This window comes from Phacochoerus africanus, chromosome 12 (assembly GCF_016906955.1).
Source record: "Phacochoerus africanus isolate WHEZ1 chromosome 12, ROS_Pafr_v1, whole genome shotgun sequence".
NCBI classification, from domain to species: domain Eukaryota; kingdom Metazoa; phylum Chordata; class Mammalia; order Artiodactyla; family Suidae; genus Phacochoerus; species Phacochoerus africanus.
The window spans coordinates 37524993-37541996 of record NC_062555.1 but is presented as its reverse complement, the minus strand read 5'-3'; the positions used below and the strand labels follow the sequence as shown (position 1 = coordinate 37541996).

The 17004-nt window shown below is 54.3% G+C and overlaps 2 protein-coding genes across 3 annotated transcripts; both read right to left on the bottom strand.

The window, feature by feature from the left end:
- Nucleotides 1-799: 799 nt before the first annotated feature.
- On the bottom strand, nt 800-7444 carry DCTN3 (dynactin subunit 3). Of its 2 annotated transcripts, XM_047755009.1 has the most exons (7): nt 7294-7442; nt 5329-5413; nt 4560-4646; nt 2927-3010; nt 1936-1994; nt 1281-1340; nt 800-1109 (listed from the first exon to the last, which is right to left on the bottom strand). In XM_047755009.1, the coding sequence occupies exons 1-7, from the start codon at nt 7387-7389 to the stop codon at nt 1020-1022; spliced, it is 561 nt and encodes a 186-aa protein (XP_047610965.1). In that variant the 5' UTR covers nt 7390-7442; the 3' UTR covers nt 800-1019. The 2 variants fall into 2 exon arrangements, with proteins under 2 accessions (XP_047610965.1, XP_047610964.1); XM_047755008.1 differs by having other exon boundaries at nt 800-1340; nt 7294-7444.
- Nucleotides 7445-8020: 576 nt separating this feature from the next.
- On the bottom strand, nt 8021-16629 carry ARID3C (AT-rich interaction domain 3C). Its single transcript, XM_047755010.1, has 7 exons — nt 14630-16629; nt 12544-12616; nt 10524-10707; nt 10022-10317; nt 9306-9488; nt 8984-9073; nt 8021-8533 (listed from the first exon to the last, which is right to left on the bottom strand). Exons 1-7 carry the CDS (start codon nt 14951-14953, stop codon nt 8433-8435), a joined length of 1251 nt encoding a protein of 416 aa, XP_047610966.1. The 5' UTR covers nt 14954-16629; the 3' UTR covers nt 8021-8432.
- Between the last annotated feature and the right edge of the window lie 375 nt (nt 16630-17004).

The window sequence follows — 17004 nt, the reverse complement described above, 5'->3', positions numbered from 1 at the left end:
GGCATATGGAGATTCCCAGGCTAGGGGTCCAATCCAAGCTACAGCTTCTGGTCCACACCATAGCCACAGCAACGCAAGATCCGAACCACATCTTCGACCTACACCACAGCTCTTGGCAGTGCCAGATCCTTAACCCACTGAGCGAGGCCAAGGATCAAACCTGCCACCTCCTGGTTTCTAGTCGGATTCTCTCTTTTTTTTTTGGTCTTTTTAGGGCTGCACCTGTGGCATATGGAGGTTCCCGGGCTAGGGGTCTAATCGGAGCTGTAGCTGCCGGCCTACGCCACAGCCACAGCAATTCCAGATCCGAGCTGCATCTGCAACCTACACCACAGCTCATGGCAACACCAGATCCTTAACCCACTGAGCAAGGCCAGGGATCGAACCACAACCTCATGGTTCCTAGTCAGATTCGTTAACCACTGCACCACGACGGGAACTCCAAACAATGTCTCTCTCTCTCTCTCTCTTTTTTTTTTTTTTGGTCTTTTTGTCTTTTTAGGGTCTAGTCGGATTCACTTCTTAGGCGCCACAAGAGTAACTCTGGCATCTGATATTTAGCGTGTACTTGGTAAATATGGGATAAATGGACACATAAACGAATGTCCACTCACATCAAGCAAATGAGAGCATTTATCATGAGAGCTCTACATTTCCCAGAAAGCCAGACTAATGAGTATAGCTCTTGGTCCAAACTACTAGGAAGGCTGACGCCACTCTCTGGCCTCCACCACCCTTATCCCCACCACCCTTATCCCCACCACCATCCCCATCCTGGATCAGGAAGCTGGCACACTCCTTCAATGATCTCCACAGTTTATTGTCACTGGACTAGGACACTGATGAGGGGAGGGATGCAAATAGCAAATCTCAAGTAGCAGGAGCCCCACCTAAGCCTGTCTAGGTAGGGTGTGAATCCAATAAATAGAGAGCTGCCTCTGCTCTGTCTGTTACAAGGGCAGGTTGTCCCAGGGCTTGAAGCCTGGTTGTCCTGACCCACCTGGGGTGGGCAGCAGCCATCATTCCTCGGCTGGCTTCACTTGCTTGGCAGCCTCTAGCTGGCAAAGTAGTTCATCCCACTGCACAAACTGCTTGGAGAGAAGCATTGTCTGATTGAAGGTCAAGGTGACAACAGGAGTCTGAAAGAGGGAGTGGAGAGATTTTTGTACCTGTCGGAAGGGTGGAGGAGCAGGGGAGTAGAGAGGCTGGTTGGGATGGGATGGGAGAGCCAGAGCCAGAAATAGAAAAGGGGATAGGACTCTGGACAGCAGAAAGGATACAGTCTTGTTGTATTCCTCCAGGAGAGCCTTGGACTCCTCAGTGATCTCCACACACTGGTCCTGTGGGGCCAAGGAGTGGCAGAGAAAGGCATTGGATAAAGCCCGCTTCCTATTTCCTGCCTCATCACTCCCCAGAGGGCCTAGAAAAGGTGATGTTTAACCCCAGAGCCACAAGGAGCAAATTTCTAAAGGGGCACTTGCAGGCTCTGGGATGAGTAATCTAACTGCAGTCCTAAGGCTGACAGAGAGGAATGGAATCATAGTTAAGGAAATATTCCTGCTAGTATTTATCTCCTCCTCCCCTGTCCCCTAGTTCTGAACCCCCTTTGAACTTTATACTAGGGCCTAAGAATAGTGAAAAAACAGCTCTTCCACTCATGGTTAAGGACACATCATCCCCAGGAATTCTTGGGTACCTCCCAACATCAACCTCCTGGTGTCTCAGGATAGCTCTACTCTGTGAGGCAGGAGACCTGCATGTGGCTCTAGGCAAGTCCCTTCCCCTCTTGAAGGCAGATGGAAGACCAAGGATACAACCTAAGTTTCCCCTGAAGCTGACATTATGGGAGCCTAAGGCTGCATCCCCAGGAGGCTGGGGTGTGGACTCGGAGCCTCACTGCCTTTACTTTCCCTTCCAGTCCTCTCCCTCCCATACCTGCTGCTGGATGTGGATCTGGGCCAAGCGCTGCAGGCGGGCAGCATGCTCAGGAACGGCTGTAAAACACAACGCACACTGCCCAATGATGCTTGTGCCGTCCCCCGGGACTGCTCAATAGTCTATTAGGTCTTTGGCAGGATTAGAGTATTGAGTGGAGAAGCTAAACAAACGCCAGCTTCATCGACCACTGCAGCTGGAGGGGGGTTGGGGGGGCTCTCTCTGCCCACCCCAGTCTCACTCTAGTACCCAAAGGGGCAGGGAAGATACAGATCTCTAGAAGACCAAACCTTGGGGTTCCCAGAGTTGCCCCTTACACCCACCCCAATGCTGTGAGCAGGGCCAGGTAAAGAAAGCTCTGATTATCATGGGATCTGTTCCTTTGCTCTCAGGTCTGCCTGGTCCAGGGAATAGGGAGCCTGCAAGTGGGCTGAGGATGAGTGCCAGGTCCCTAAGCTGGCCACCTAGAATCCAACACCCAGAGCCTCAGCCACCATGCTGGGCCTACAGCTTAAGGCCGTCAGATGCTCAGCAGGAAGCTGATCAGGGTAGGGAGGGGGAGATGGGAAAAATGCCTCCAGAGACAGACAAGATGGATATCTGGATTCAATTAAAGCCACTGTCTGCTTGTCAAAACCCAGGCCCAGGGACTGCACTCAGCAGTGCGGCAGGAAGAATTCACACACATTCACACACCTGGCAGGGACTCTTACAGCAAAATCTGGCCTCTGCAGCACCCTGCAGGACAGATGCTGAGGGGTGGAGTAGAAGATAGACAAAATCCCAGAGTTGGGGGCTGCTGGGCTTACAAAAGTATCCTTAGGACCAAATTGCCTGAGATTCTGAAACTGAGTTCTACGCCCTGACAATTTTAATCCTAATGCAGGGTAAGCATGAAGACTAGGAGCAGAGCGAAACTGAGCCCAGGGAAGTCTGCCCATTCACCCACATCCCCAAGTAGAGCAGTGGGGCTGCAATCCCAGAGAGGTACCTTTGATGTGAGCACTGTCCAGCATGGGCACCAAGGCCTCCACCTGCTCCAGGAGCGCGACCTGGGAGAGGATAAACTGCTCCTCTGAGACACAAACAGACAAGACAGTGGCAGTGAGGCAAGCCTGAACATGGCCACTCCCATTCGAGAGGCCAAGGGCCAGGCAGGGGACACAGTGGGTCCTGGAGCTTGGGGGAGCCACTCTGCCTACTGACCCCTTCTCTACATGCACAGCCCCTCATCCTGCCTCCACCTCTCCTGGGTGCCTCTGGTCTGACCTATCTTGAGGCCAGGGAGCCTCTAAGTTCCTTCAAATCCCACCTTTCTCCAAGTTTTGTAGTCTTTTTTTTTTTTTTTTTTTTTTTAGGGCTGTGCCAGAGACATATGAAGGTTCCCAGGCCAGGGGCTGAATTGGAGCTGTAGCTGCTGGCCTACAACACAGCCACAGCTACACCAGATCTGAACTGTGTCTACAACCTACACCAAAGCTCACAGCAACGCCAGATCCTTAACCCATTGAGCGAGGCCAGGGATTGAACCTGTGTCTTCACGGATACTATGATTTGTTTCTGCTGAGCCACAATGGGAACTCCTCCAAGTTTTAATTTTAAGGCCTCGCCCTCTAGCCTCCTATCAACAAACTCAGAGAGCCCCTCCCAGGCCCCTGGAGACAAACTACTTCAGATTCAGGTCCCCACACCCAAGGGCTCCTGGGAAGGTCTGAAAGAGAGACATGAGGAAGACTACCAGGCAGGTTCTGCTCAGTGGATCTGAGAGACACAGACAATTACAGATTCCTGGAGAGCTGGGACAGTAACAGGAAAGTCCAATGAGCAAAGCGGGCCCTGGGCTGGCCCTGTGTACAGGGGTTTTCAATGGCTGCAGAGTGGGAAGGGTATTCAAGAAGGGAGGACTGTTGGAGTTTCCGTCATGGTTCAGTGGTTAACGAATCCGACTAGGAAGCATGAGGTTGCGGGTTCGATCCCTGGCCTTGCTCAGTGGGTTAAGGATCCAGCGTTGCCGTGAGCTGTGGTGTAGGCCAGCAGCTACAGCTCCGATTTGACCCCTAGCCTGGGAACCTCCATATGCTGCCCTAGAAATGGCAAAAAAAAAAAAAAAAAAAAAGGGAGGACTGTCATGTCAAACCTCTGGAGGCAAGAATGCTTGTCAAGGAGTTCCTGTGGTGGAACAAGGCTGACTAGCATCCATGTGGATGCAAATTTGATCCCTGGCCTCGCTCAGTGGGTTAAGGATCCAGCCTTGCCGTGAGCTGTGATGTTGGTCCATGCAATGTTCTCTGCCCCCACCCTTTCCTAGAAGGTCCTCTGTCTACTGAGCAGAAGGAAGGAAGGTTCTGAAAGAAAATTTGAGAGGCAAGCTTTAGACAGAACACTAGAGTAGCTCCCACTGTGGGTGGCACCGTGGCCTGCAGATGGCTCCCAAGTATACCATACCCAATGCTTCCTAGAGGACCACAGGACCGCCTCTGGCTTCAGCCCAGAGCCAGGCCAGATTCCAGAGAGCAGCTTTCCAGGGCTGTATCCGTGAGAGGACTGGCAGAGAGACCATTTCTGTGCCCACCTTCCCCCACAACCACCTCCCAGATGCATGTGCGCATCGTGTCCAGCACTACCTGCTAAGATGAACTGCAGCTTAGAGGCATCGGGTATGGCAATGCGGTCCATGTACTCAGGATCCAGGTATTTGATCAGGTCTTCAACTAGAAAAGTAGCAAGATGGAACGTGGAAGAAGGTTGGCAAGTGTGGAATCTGAAGGATATTAGGGGAGGGGTAAGCCTGGGGAGAACCTGGAGTGAGGAGCTGACACCCACCGTGTCCATCAGCAGGCCGCCACCAGGCCCCCCATCCCCATTTCCCTGTCCCTCCCCTCCAATCACCTGCTGGCTAACCTCTAACTTTAAAGCTAGGAACACAATTGCCTCCACCACCCTGAGGCCCTCAGCATTCCCAGTGACCTATCTTCAAGGGTGGAAGGCACCTTGCCCCTCAGTGCCACCAAGACATGCCAGAGCTTTATCTGATTTCTAGTTAGTGAAGAGGTTGCTAGCTCTGGCTGAGCCAAGGTTGGGGTTCTCAGTGCCTAATTTCTTTCCTGCCTCTGAACCTTGCCTGTGAGATTCCATACCCCTCCTCCCTCCTTCCCCCAGGGGACTTTTACACAGAGTTCTTATCCTATAACTTAAAAGGACATTGCCATGGGCTTGGGGTTTAACCATAAAGTAGAAAGCACACCCCAATTCATCACTGCATCAGGGAAATGTCTTCACCTCCTATCCCCAAAGGGCCACTCCAGTGATCTACGTGCTGAAGGGCCTGGGCAAGGAACCAGGAAGCATAGGCTTGGGAGTGAGAGCAGGCAGGCACCTCAGGGAGGCACTTACTCTTTTTGTATAGAATCTTCACCCGCTCCCTCTTGCTGGCAATGTTCCCCAAAGCCACCTGCACCTTGACCAGCCCATCAGCCACCTACAAGGGGAGTGGAAGTTAATTCCAAGATTTACCACTTGGCTCAAGGCTTGGAGAAGATAAAGAACCCTCATCCCTCAGATTCCCAAAAAAAACCATCCCTTTCTCTTGTATTCAAGGAGATCTCTTGTGGCGCAGTGGGTTAAGGATCCGGTGTTGTCACTGAAGCCGCTCGGGTCACTGCTGTGGCGTGGGTTTGATCTCTGGCCCAGGCACTTCCACATGCTGTGGCTACAGCCAAAAAAAACCCAAAGGTGTTCCCACTGTGGCTCAGCAGAAATGAACCCGACTAGTATCCATAAGGATGTAGGTTCCATCTCTGGCCTTGCTCAGTGGGTTAAGGATCCGGCATTGCCGTGAGCCATGGTGTAGGTCATAGACGCAGCCCGGATCTGGTGTTGCTGTGGCTCTGGTATAGGCCAGGAGCAACAACTCTGATTAGACCCTTAGCCTGGGAACCTCCATATGCTGCAAGTGTGGCCCTAAAAAGACCAAAAAAAAAAAAAAAAAAGAGAGAGAGAGATTCAACCCCACCTTCCAGGAATCCTCAATGTAAAGAGGAAAACAATCATGTATTCCTTGGGGAGTTTCAAGGGTGATTAGGGAGATAATCAACTATTAATTAGAGTTTAGGGGGCACTAGCATATACTATATATTCTCTGATTCCTTCCTCCTGGCTGAACCTACCTAGGCTTTAAGAGTACAGGGTGAGGAATTCCAATATCAAAGGGCTGAATAGAGGGGGAGACTAGGGAAGCGAATGATCTCACACAGGTTTTGCATTGGAGGGTAAAGAATGCCAACACGCAAGGGTCAAATATAAGAAAAGAGAGGAAAATAAGACTGAGCAGGGAGTTCTCATCATAGCTCAGTGGTAATAAAACTGAGGACCAATGAGGATGTGGGTTCCATCCTTCGCCTCCCTCAGTGGGTAAAGGATCTGGCATTGCCACAAGCTGCGGTGTAGGTTGCAGATGTGGCTCAGATCTGGTGTTGCTGTGGCTGTGGCATAGGCTGGCACCTGCAGCTCCAATTCGACCCCTAGTCTGGGAACTTCCATATGTCAAGGGTGCAGCCCTAAAAAAAGAAGAAAGAAAGAAAAAAGACTGAGCAGTGAAGCCAGCGAGGCAGGAGGAAAATCAAGATGTGTCACAGACGTCAAAGGGAAAGAATGTTCTGGGAAGTCAGTTCTCAAGTGGGGCACAATCTGCTAGTGACAACTAATTTCACAAGAAGTGTACAGACAGACATCATTACCTCTGAGGTACTTAACTCCAGGGTATGCCTGACACTGCACCTTCAGTGAAAGGTCTTTCCACAGCGAAAAGTGGACTAGAAGGGAACCTGGGCTGCACAGGTGTCAAAATTCAGTCACTGGTGTGAAGGAGAGTCAGGCCCTATCCGAACACCCAGTATTCAATCCCTTCCCCTCCTAATCCGGGCCCTCTCAGACCTCACCTCTAACCCCCTGGAGTCTTATCCACCTCTCGTCTGCCTCTTTTGGCGTTCCTTGGACCTTTCTTTGCACAAGACATTTAGCAATTAACTACCCACGGCTCCACAACGACCTTTCCACTGTGGGCTTCAGCTCTTACTGAAATTCTCACTAGTCAGCTTCTCCAGTGTGTCAGATCTCGGCAGCTATCCCACGAGAGCAACGCCAGAGTCTTCAGGATGAGCCCATCTCACGCCCACAGTGTCCTCCATGGGAGTGGACTCCGAGGGTCCGATATGCTCCAGGAGATCTCGTACTTTTGTTATCTCAAAGGCCGGGTTGCGGGCAGCGGGACTGGAGCAGCAGCATCCATCCCGAAGACCAAGCCAGTAGACTGCTCTTGCTTTGCCCCAGAGAGGAACCACTGGACCCCACATCGCTCACCTTCCGCGAGCCGCGCGACCCGCCGGGCCCGTACACCCAGCGCTCCAGCTCCTCCAAACGGGCCTGTAGCCGCTGCACATCGGTCACACCAGCCATAGCTCCTGCCGCCCCGCCTCAGCCGGGGAACTGCCAGAGGGCGGGACGTCCGTCCTAATAGAGAAGGCGGGCCAATCCGAGTGGACTGGGGCCCTCGCCATACAGGAAGTGACGCTACGATTCAGCCCTTCGGTTCCGGAAGTGGCGGAAAGGGCCGAAGAAAGGTGTCGAAGCTCCCTGGTAACCTAGGCGACGGGTATTTATATCAGGTCCTCCCCTAACTTCCAGCCTCTACTAGTCGAAACAACCTTTGCCTTTCTTCTCCTAATTCCAGGGTACCAAAGAGGTTTCCCCATTCCATTCCCCCTAGGTTCACATAAATATACCCATTATTCTGATTGCCCATTTCCACAGATCAGTTAGACACCCCATGAGTATCGTAATCTTTTGGAGTCTTCTATGGTTCAAGCGATTAAGTGTCGTGCCCAAGGACACTCAACATTGTAGTGGCAGAATGAGATTTGAACTCAGGCAGTCTGATTCATGAGACAGAGTTCTCCAACTCCCGGACCTTTGCTGTTCTATTTCCTGAGGGCTTCCTCTGAGAACCCCTAGCCCAACGCAGCCTGTGTATACCACATAATTCCTCCCCAACTCACAGACCCAAATAAGAAAGAAAGGAGGCACTGGAGAGGAAGGACTGCAGCTTTATTATCCAGATGTGACCTGAGGGACATCGCCTTCACAACACCCCAACCCAGCCCTTCACCCGGCTCCTAAAGAGAAGCAGGTCTGACTCAAAGAGGTGGGGTCCTAGACATGACATTGACACAAGAGAGCACATGAGATAATGGGGGTTACTGGGGGCAGAACTCTTTGGTAGATGCTGCTGGAGTTGGCCAGGAAGGAGGGGCCCTCTCTTTGCAATGAGGTAGATGTAGCATCTAAAGAAATCTCTTTGGCTTCAAGTCCACATGGCATGGGGGGAAGGGGTCATCTCCCAGGGTTGGGTGGTAGTTTGGGCACCCTGGAAGAATAGGTTGCAGGGTGTCTCCTGCCCCCTCAGCAAGGGGGCTGAGACTCTTAATTTCAAATGGAAGCTCTCAGGGTGAGGTGCTGGAAGGGGGTCCCGTCGGGGGTGGGGGTGCAGGATTGGTTGGGCCTTGGGAAGCTGGCACAGTCTGGCGACGGGCAAAGAGGACGCCTGGCAAAGGGGTGAGGGGAGGGTAGAGGGCAAACACAAGCAGGAAAAGATGAGGCAAAGGAACAGAAGAGAGAAGCAAAAGTCAGCGTCCTGATTGCTAGAAGACCACACACACAGTCCTGCCACAACCAATGAGCACAAGCCCCTTGGGTAAGCTAAAGACTTGTACAATATAAATGGCCTTGAACAAGTAAACAAATATCTACACTGATACACAGGCCCATAACAAGATGTCTCATGATACCCATGCCAGAGAGGTCATGCCTTGGAACCCATGCCATGTAGATACCCCCTTTAACCCATGCCAGTGTAGCAATACCCTGAACCCCATGTTACCCATGCAATTTGGATATCCTTGAACCTCATGCTAGTAGAGAAAGTCTAAAATCCCCATGCCAGTGTAAATACCCCTGACCTCATGCCAGTATAGACAGCCTGCAGTACCCATACCAGTGTAGACCACCCCGTTGATCTCTAGGGCCATGTTGATACTGCTGATACCACTGCCTGCCAGGTTGAGAGGCCCATCCAGCCGCTCTTCTGTCCAAGAGGGGGCAGAAGAGTCACATTTTGAGGAATCAGACTTCAGATTTACAACCTCCCCCTTCCATCCCTATAGACAGCCCCCATTCCACTTCAGCCCCACACCTGTCATCACACAGTTGTCTACTGAGGGATCTATCTGCCCCACCTCCAATGCCTATCAAGTGACAGGTCTGTCCTCCCTTATTGCACCGGCCCTAAGCCCTCTCAGCAACAAGCCTCTCCTCACCCCTGAGGGGAATCTTGCCACGGGACAGGAAACTGGGGGGTGCCCCATGTCGAGGTGGGTCCATGGGCCCCATCAGCACAGCCCTCTTCTCTGGGGGCTCCTCTGGTGCCACCTTTTCCCGTGCAGGTCCAAAGGCCAGGCCCACAGGCAGTGCCAGTCGAGGGGTTGGAATTCCGCTTTCCTCTGGAAGAACAGGTCATTTAGCGCCCCTGGCCCAACCAGCTCTGTCTCTGCATTTGGTTCTCCCTACAGGCCTGAGATCAAAGGAGGTCACTGAAGCCCATGCACCAAGTTCAATCTCCCCATCTCAGCATAGAGGCTCTGAAGCTGGAAACCCCAAAAGGCCAATATATCTGAGTAGGTTGGTCCAAGACAATTTGGGGGATTGCCTTATGCTTGGTTGATAACCAGGAAAAACAGGAGGCATAAACCACATGCAGATAGAAGCCCTGGTGTGGAATGAAGCTGCTGAGGATAAAGGATCTTTTCCTGAGCCTCAGCCCCACACCGCAGTAACCCATATCCCAGAACTCCCAAGGCTTCACGGACCTCCAAATATCAGGGCCCCTAAACCTTATCGTGCACCAAACGTCAATGTCCCCATCAGTCCTTACTGTCCCCATATTTCTATGCCTCCCAGACCCCCGAGTTCCCACACTTTAATGTTCCCGCCTAGGTCTCAGACCCTCAAAGCACAGCCTCTATCCCCCACACACCTTTCTTAACTGGGCTGGGGCTCAGCTGTGCGCAGGCGTGCGCCGGTAGGCCGGAGGCGGAGCCTTGAGCAGAGCGAGGGGCGGGCGTGGGCGTGGCCGCGGGTGGGGCGGGGCCGGGGCCCAAGGCGGGGCCCGGAGTGCCCCGAGGGGGCGGTCCAGCCAAGCCGAAGAGCTGGGTCGCGTTGTAAGCCTGACGACGGCCCTCGCGCCGGTTGCTGTCGATGGCGGCCTGGAGCTCCCCGGGGGAGCTAAGAGCCTGCGTCTCGCATTCGTAGGGGTACAGGTACTTCATGTACCTAGGAGCGGAGTGGGGCGGGGTGGAGTGGGAGAATGGGCTCAGCTGATCAAGACCCATACTCGGACGCCAACCCCCCGACCCTCCACGTCCCGCGCCCTGGCCCCCCCTTCCCTTCCCCTTTCCCTCCCCCCTTCCCTCCCCCCTGCCCCCTCCCCTTCCCCCTCTTCCCCCCCTTCCACCGCTAGCGCGCGCTCATGGCCTCACTGGGTGCGTAGAGTAAAGGCAGCCGACGTGATGGTGGTGGGCAGGCTGAGGCCGCGCGTGACCTCCCGCCACACCTTGCGGTTGATGACTTCCACCAGACCGCCTTTGGCCGTCACCAAGCGAAACAGCGCGTACAGGTCCAGCACCTGCTTCGCCATGATGGGCACACGGTTCACTGGCGTTCCTGGTGGGGGCGGGGTGGATAGAGACTCAGGACACCAAGACTAAGACATTATCTGCGGCACCCTCAGGGACTGAAGGAGTCCGCTGCCTGGACCTGCCTGGACGAGGCCCGGGTACCGGGCAGGACCTTCGAGAAAGGAGAGGAAGAGGGAGAGATGGGAAGGTGGGAATACAGGCAGAGCCCACAGAGCCTCCAACCTGGATGGAAGGACCGGGGGCGGGGCGGGGGGCAGGGTGCGGCGCGGGCGCGCGGCTGGACCAGTGGTTGGCAAACTTCTGTAAAGGGCCAGATACATGATATAGGTTTTAGGTTTTGCAGGCCAAACGGTCTCTGTCAGAACTACTCCACTCTGCCACTGAAGCCTGAAAGCAGCTGTAGACGATATTTAAAGGATCGCGCGCAGCTCTGTTGCAATAAAACTTTGTTTACAGATTCTGATTATTATTCATCTTTTCATTTACCCCCACTATTTAAAAATGTGAAAACCATTTTTTTTCTCTTTCGTGGGCAGTTAGATTTGGCCCTGTAGGCTTTAGTTAGCCGACCTCAGGGTAGACCATAGGAAGGAATTCCTGACAGTGCTGAAAAGCTGGACTCCGCTAAACAGCCCTGGGGTGGCTGCCAGAGGCCAGGGAAGAGTGGATAGGAGAAGCAGCAGCCCCCACCTCCCTGCCTCGGCTCGCCGACTCCGCAGTCCGCACCGCCCCCGCTGGCCAGTCCTGACAAAGGGGCCTGTCTGCGCTGAGCGATGGGCCCCAGTTAATTCCTTACCGATCCCGTCCCCTTCCGCTGCCGCCTTTGGACCCGAACAATTAGCTGCGGCCTGATTAATGGGGGGAAATTATCGGCCCCGCGGGACTCCCTCCCTTCCCCCCCAACCCCGCAAAGGGAGCAGAGGAAGGCAGGGACCTGAAGGAGACAGAGCTGGGGGGGATGGGGGGCTGCGATCTGCCCAGACCACCCAACTCCAACCCACCCCTAGTGGAGGGGAGACCTGAAAGGAGGAAGGAGCAGAGAGAGGACACTGGGACCAGAATGACTGAGCCTTGATGGGGAGCAAAAGGACCAGGAGCCCCAGCAAGGATCGCTGGTTAGGAAGGGACCTGAAAGGGGTGCTGGGCCTGGGGTGGGGGCCCGAGGGACTTTGGCCAGCAGCAGCACGAGGGGAGGGGAGGGGCAGTGCAGCCAGTTAATTAGCGGCTTATCAGGCCGCATTCGGAGTGAGTTAATTAGCTTTGTAGAGAGAGATAATGAGTCAGTCTTCGGACCCATGAATCTGGGGAGAAGCCTAAGTGATGGACTGCTGCCGCCCACCCTGATCCCCTCCTGAACCCTTCCTGCATTCTCTTCTAGCTCTGTGGTTCCTGGAAACGAATTCCTTCTCCTTCACAGCCCCTGCCTACCCCTGGAAAAGTCCTTCCTTCAGTCTAATTCCAGTCCTTCTTGCTGCAGAATGTGTTGGGTGTTTCCTGCCTGAGGCAAGGGGGAACTGGGAGACAAACCTGGAGGAAGGGCCAGGGAAGACCGAGGCATTTCCAGGCTCCCAGTTCTGGGAACCCCCCCACAACCCAAGCCAGCTCCCCACCAGTTTTCCCCTTCCACCCTCCCAATTGATCCCACACTCATTAACCTGCCAGTGGGCTGGCCACTAATTAATCCCTGGGTGGAGAAGGGGGGGCAGGGTCAGAGGTTAAAGACGCTATTGAGGGCCCAAAGGATAGGTGCTGCCAAGCTCAGGCCTCTGCAAAGAGGACCCAAACCGAAGACTAAACCCCTAGGGTTTCCCTTCTGCAAATCTGGTAAGTGGAGGTCCTTCCCTCACATCACCTCACTCACCCCTCTTCTGCATGAAGCTAAACAGGTCGTCCAGAAATTCTTTCCTCTTGGGGTCTGCATCGAGCTCGTACAGCTGGGGAAAAACTGGTGTCATTTTCCAGTCCTGCTCCCCCCACCTCCCTGGAACCCTTTGGACCGCAATCCCTCAATAAGGGTCCTCAGCTGAAGGGGTACGTAGGGTCTGAGATGCAGAATTCCTAAGAGAGCCCTGGGCTCTCTCCCCTGGGAGCAGGTAGGTGGCACTCCCCCCCTCCCCGCCCCCGATACACACAGAAACCCTCTACTGGCCACTGGTGTCCTGGGCAGCTCAAACCACCCATCTGAAGAGTAGGGGAAGAGAGAAAACCACAGAGAGGTTCAGCCGGCCTTCCAGAGCCCCATGGAGGAAGTCAAGCTGGGGCTGTGTTCCACATTGAGGAAATTCACGGATACATCTGAGCCACTCATTCACTCTCATTCATTCCTGCAAGGGCTTCTTGCACACACATCTCTGTGTGCCAGGGCTAGAGATGAGAACCAGAGATGCCTCTAAGCCATCCCCCAGGCAGGGTTGGATGCTCAGAAAAGCTCCTGGGTTGAAACCTGGGGCTTCTCAGCCCATATTCTGGTCTGATCTCCTTCCAGGTACAGTAACCTGCCCACTGCAGAAGCTGCCATAGACCCAGGACCTGCAGGGTCAGGACTTGAAAGGTCCAGGGGTCACCCCACCCTTTCTCAATCTTCTGGAGCCCTACTTTCAGTATCACCTCTCAAACACCCCCAGGAAGGACAGTCCTGACAGTAAAAGAATCTTTTAGCCAGAGTAACAGTCCTTGAGTAACACCACCAGGTAACATTCCATCCCCCAATAAGAACTCTGAGAGTAAAAAACACCCATTAGATTTTAAATCAACTATACTTCAATAAAATATTTTAAAATGAGGGGGGAAAAAAACACCCATAAGTAACAAACCCGAAAGATCTACTTTTGTTTGTTTGTTTTTTGGCTTCACCCTCAGCATGCAGAAGTTCCTGGGCCAGGGATCGAACCCCTGCCATGGCAGTGACCCAAGACATAGCAGTGACAACACCGGATTCTTAACCCACTGAGCCACCAGGGTGGACCCTAAGTCTTAGATGAATATATGCAAATAACACACACATTCTCCAAGTAATAATCCCCAGAATATATCCAGGAGGAACAGTCACTAGAGCCACATCTCCAGAGTAACAGAGCCCAGAGTAACACTCCCAGTTTCACACTAATGCCACAGATAACTACCCACAGAGTAACACTTCTGGAAGTGACCCAAAGCCAACACTGTACGAGTAACACCACCAGAATAGCACACCTAGAATCACAGCCTTGCGTGATACCTTCTTAATGACAGCCTAGAGCAGTGCCTAGAATAACATCCACATGGGTTCTGCAGGGATGAAGAACCTCAAATTAAGGCCCTGTGAGTACGATCTTATCACTCCCAACTGCACGGGGGCCCTTTAGTCACACTGCGGCTGTAGTGGCCATCGTAGTCTGGGAACTGTCAGCCATAGAACTCAGGCCAGCAAGAGGATTTGGATGGGAAGAATGCGACGAGGAAGAGTCGAGGGGGGTATCAGCTTGCCAAAGGAGTGGCAATCTCTATTCTGCTTCAAAGACAGAAGAAGGCAGCCCACGACACCCCCACTGGTCACTGGAATATGACCTTGTGACTTGATGTGTGGGAAGGTAGGGTAGCGCTGGCACTGGAATCCCCAGTTCCCAGATCCCCCTCCTTCGGAATTCTTCAAGGCTCCTATACCCCTCCCACTTTCCCTTCCAGTCTCACCAAGAACCTCCAGATTGTCGGCCTCCATGTTTCTGGGCGTCTCCTGCACCTCTTAGTGTGTGTCTATGCACTTCTTTCTGTGTCTCGATGTGTCTCTCCCTCCCCATCCCTGTCCCTGTCTATCCTCAGTCTTCCCACTGTCTCTCTCCAGGCCTCTGTGTCTCTGTCTTTCCATCCTGCAGAACGCAGTGGGGGGTCGGTGGGCTACTCATCACCTTGCCCTGCTTTTGCCCAGAGAGTAGGAAGGGGGAGGTCCCCTGACGCTGAGAGGGTCCTACCTGCTTGAACTGCTCCTCATAGGTCCACTCATGGGGATGAGGTCCAGGGGGCTGACTGGAAGGTGAGCTGGTATCCTGGGTCCCTGGATGGCTCTCCCCCTCGGCTGCCTCATCCTCTGGCCCAGCTTCCTCTCCCTCTTCATCCTCTTGAGCATCCTCTTCTTCCTCAGCTCCAACCTCCCCCAAGCCCCCCTCAGGGGCCTGCAGGGTCCGGGTGCCAGGAAAGGAAGGTCGTGGCGGTGGTGGTGGTGGTGGGCGTGGAGGGGCCAGTGGCCCCACCCTCTGGGCCAGCCGGGCCGCCTGCTGTCTTTGCAGGGCCTCCATTACAGCTTCCAGGCGCAGTCCCCCCACTGCTGGGGGTGCTGGCACCAGGCGGGGCCCTGAGGAAAGGGCTGCCTGTGGGGGAGGGAATTACGGGTGTTGGGGCCCTGCTCCCCCACAACCCCCAGCATAAGAGGTGGCAGTCATGGAGTCAGGGAGGTACAGCAGGACCATAAGGAAGAAGGCGGAAAGAGAGCTCTCCCAGAGGTCGTCGGCAGAGAGAAAGCCAGCAGGAGAGACAGAGACAAGACCCAAAGAGACAGAAATGGGCATTGACTGAGGACAGATAGAGACTGAGCAGATCAAAGAGGGTGATGAGGCTCGAGAAACAGAGAGAGATGGAGGAGAGAGGAAGATCCAAGAGAGACAATAACAGGGAGATACAGGGATAGAAATGGAGATGCGACAGAGATATTGAGAGAGACAAGAGACTGAGAGGGACCACTGTGGAGAGAAGCAGAGATAGGGAGAGATGAGATTGACAGACGGATTGAGTAGAGAGACAGAGAAGGTAAGAGATGCAGGAGCAAGAGAAAAATATCAAAGACCTGAGTGACAGGCGGTCCAGGGACAGAGACAGAGGCAGAGAGAGAGAAATAGTGAGACCAGGGTTGAGAGAGACGGAGAAAGACCGAAACAGCAGGAGACAGAAACAGAAGAAAGATTAGAAAGAGACAGGGTGAGACAGTAAAATAGAGGGGGAGAGAAAACAGACGGGGCAGAGACGCAGAGGACTAGAACCGAGGAGGAGCGGGAACAGGATGCCTGCCGGGGGCAGAGCCCGGAACGGGACAGGGACGGAAGGGTCTTCACGCCCGCTCTCTGGCTCCCCGCGGCCACACTCACCAGCCTGGCGCGGCCCGCTGTCCCCGGTGTCTCCACGGCGCTCCCTCTGCTCCGCCCGCCTCTCGGGCGTCCCCTTCTCGGCTCGGTTCCCTGTGCGGGGTCCCCCACCTTGCGCTCCCGCCGCCGCCGCGGTGCGCTCCTCCGGCCGCGGTGCGCTCACTCGCTGCTCTGCTGGCGGCGGCCGCGGGGGCGGGACCCGAGCCCGGCAGGGCGGGCGGGGGCGAGGGGTGGAGGAGAGGCCCGGGTGGGCTTGGCCTCTCCCAGGCCCCCAACAGGTGTCTCCCACCCTCCTCACAGCCAGTTTCACGGGGGAGGGGGCGCTGGAGAGCAAAGGAGAGTGAGGCACCCACCACTCCTGAACTCCGGACTAGGGCCCCGCCTGGCCTCATAGGTCCAGAGGCCCCCACAACACCCTCCCTCAGTGCCCGGCATCCACACACAAACATTTGTGTTCATACACAAACACACGCTGTCACAAGTTCAAGGTACACAGCTGCCCCGACTCACATACTTGGCTACATAGACACTATAGCGCCAATGGCCTGGGCAGGATGTGACGGCCAGGTGTACCTCTCTGCAGGGGTACGGCCAGGTACCACCCAGGGTACCTGGGTGAGTGTGGAAGGCCCGAGGGAACCGAAGCGTCTCCCCCTGTCCAGGTGCTGCCCCCAACTGCCTGCCCGGGAGCTGCAGTTTGCACAATATGCGAACATGGTGGGGGACTCACTTTTGCATCCACACACTCAGAGGTGTCTGAGCTGATTCCTCACCAGCAGCAGGGTACACATTCCACTTGCAGGTGGAGAGCCACACAGCTTTTTTTTTTTTTTTTTTTTTTTTTTTTTTGGGTGGCACTGGAGGCATGTGGAAGTTTCTGGGCAGAGACCAGATCTGAGCCACACCAGTGACAACACCCATCCTTAACGGCTAGGCCACCAGGGACTTCATCTTTTAGCTCTTTTTATGTTCTATTATGGATATTTTCTTTTCTTTTTTTTTTTTTGTCTTTTCTAGGGCCGCACCCTTGGCATATGTAGGTTCCCAGGCTAGGGGTCTAATCGGAGCTGTAGCCACTGGCCTATGCCAGGGCCACAGCAACTTGGGATCCGAGCAGACGTGGCTCGGATCCCATGTTGCTGCGACTGTGGCGTGGGCCGGCGGCTGCAGCTTTGATTAGACTCCTAGCCTGGGAACCTCCATATGCCTTG

What these genes read in the sequence shown, in the direction of transcription:
- DCTN3 (XM_047755008.1), bottom strand. Translation starts at nt 7,389, where the DNA reads ATGGCTGGTGTGACCGATGTGCAGCGGCTACAGGCCCGTTTGGAGGAG. An exon ending in GGTCGCGCGGCTCGCGGAAG is followed by an intron (nt 5,414 to 7,293) that starts GTGAGCGATGTG and finishes CTCCCCTTGTAG; the next exon opens with GTGGCTGATGGGCTGGTCAA. An exon ending in GAAGATTCTATACAAAAAGA is followed by an intron (nt 4,647 to 5,328) that starts GTAAGTGCCTCC and finishes CTACTTTTCTAG; the next exon opens with TTGAAGACCTGATCAAATAC.
- ARID3C (XM_047755010.1), bottom strand. Translation starts at nt 14,953, where the DNA reads ATGGAGGCCCTGCAAAGACAGCAGGCGGCCCGGCTGGCCCAGAGGGTG. An exon ending in TAGCTTCATGCAGAAGAGGG is followed by an intron (nt 10,708 to 12,543) that starts GTGAGTGAGGTG and finishes CGCCCCCACCAG; the next exon opens with GAACGCCAGTGAACCGTGTG. An exon ending in CCCCAGCCCAGTTAAGAAAG is followed by an intron (nt 9,489 to 10,021) that starts GTGTGTGGGGGA and finishes CTGTTCTTCCAG; the next exon opens with AGGAAAGCGGAATTCCAACC.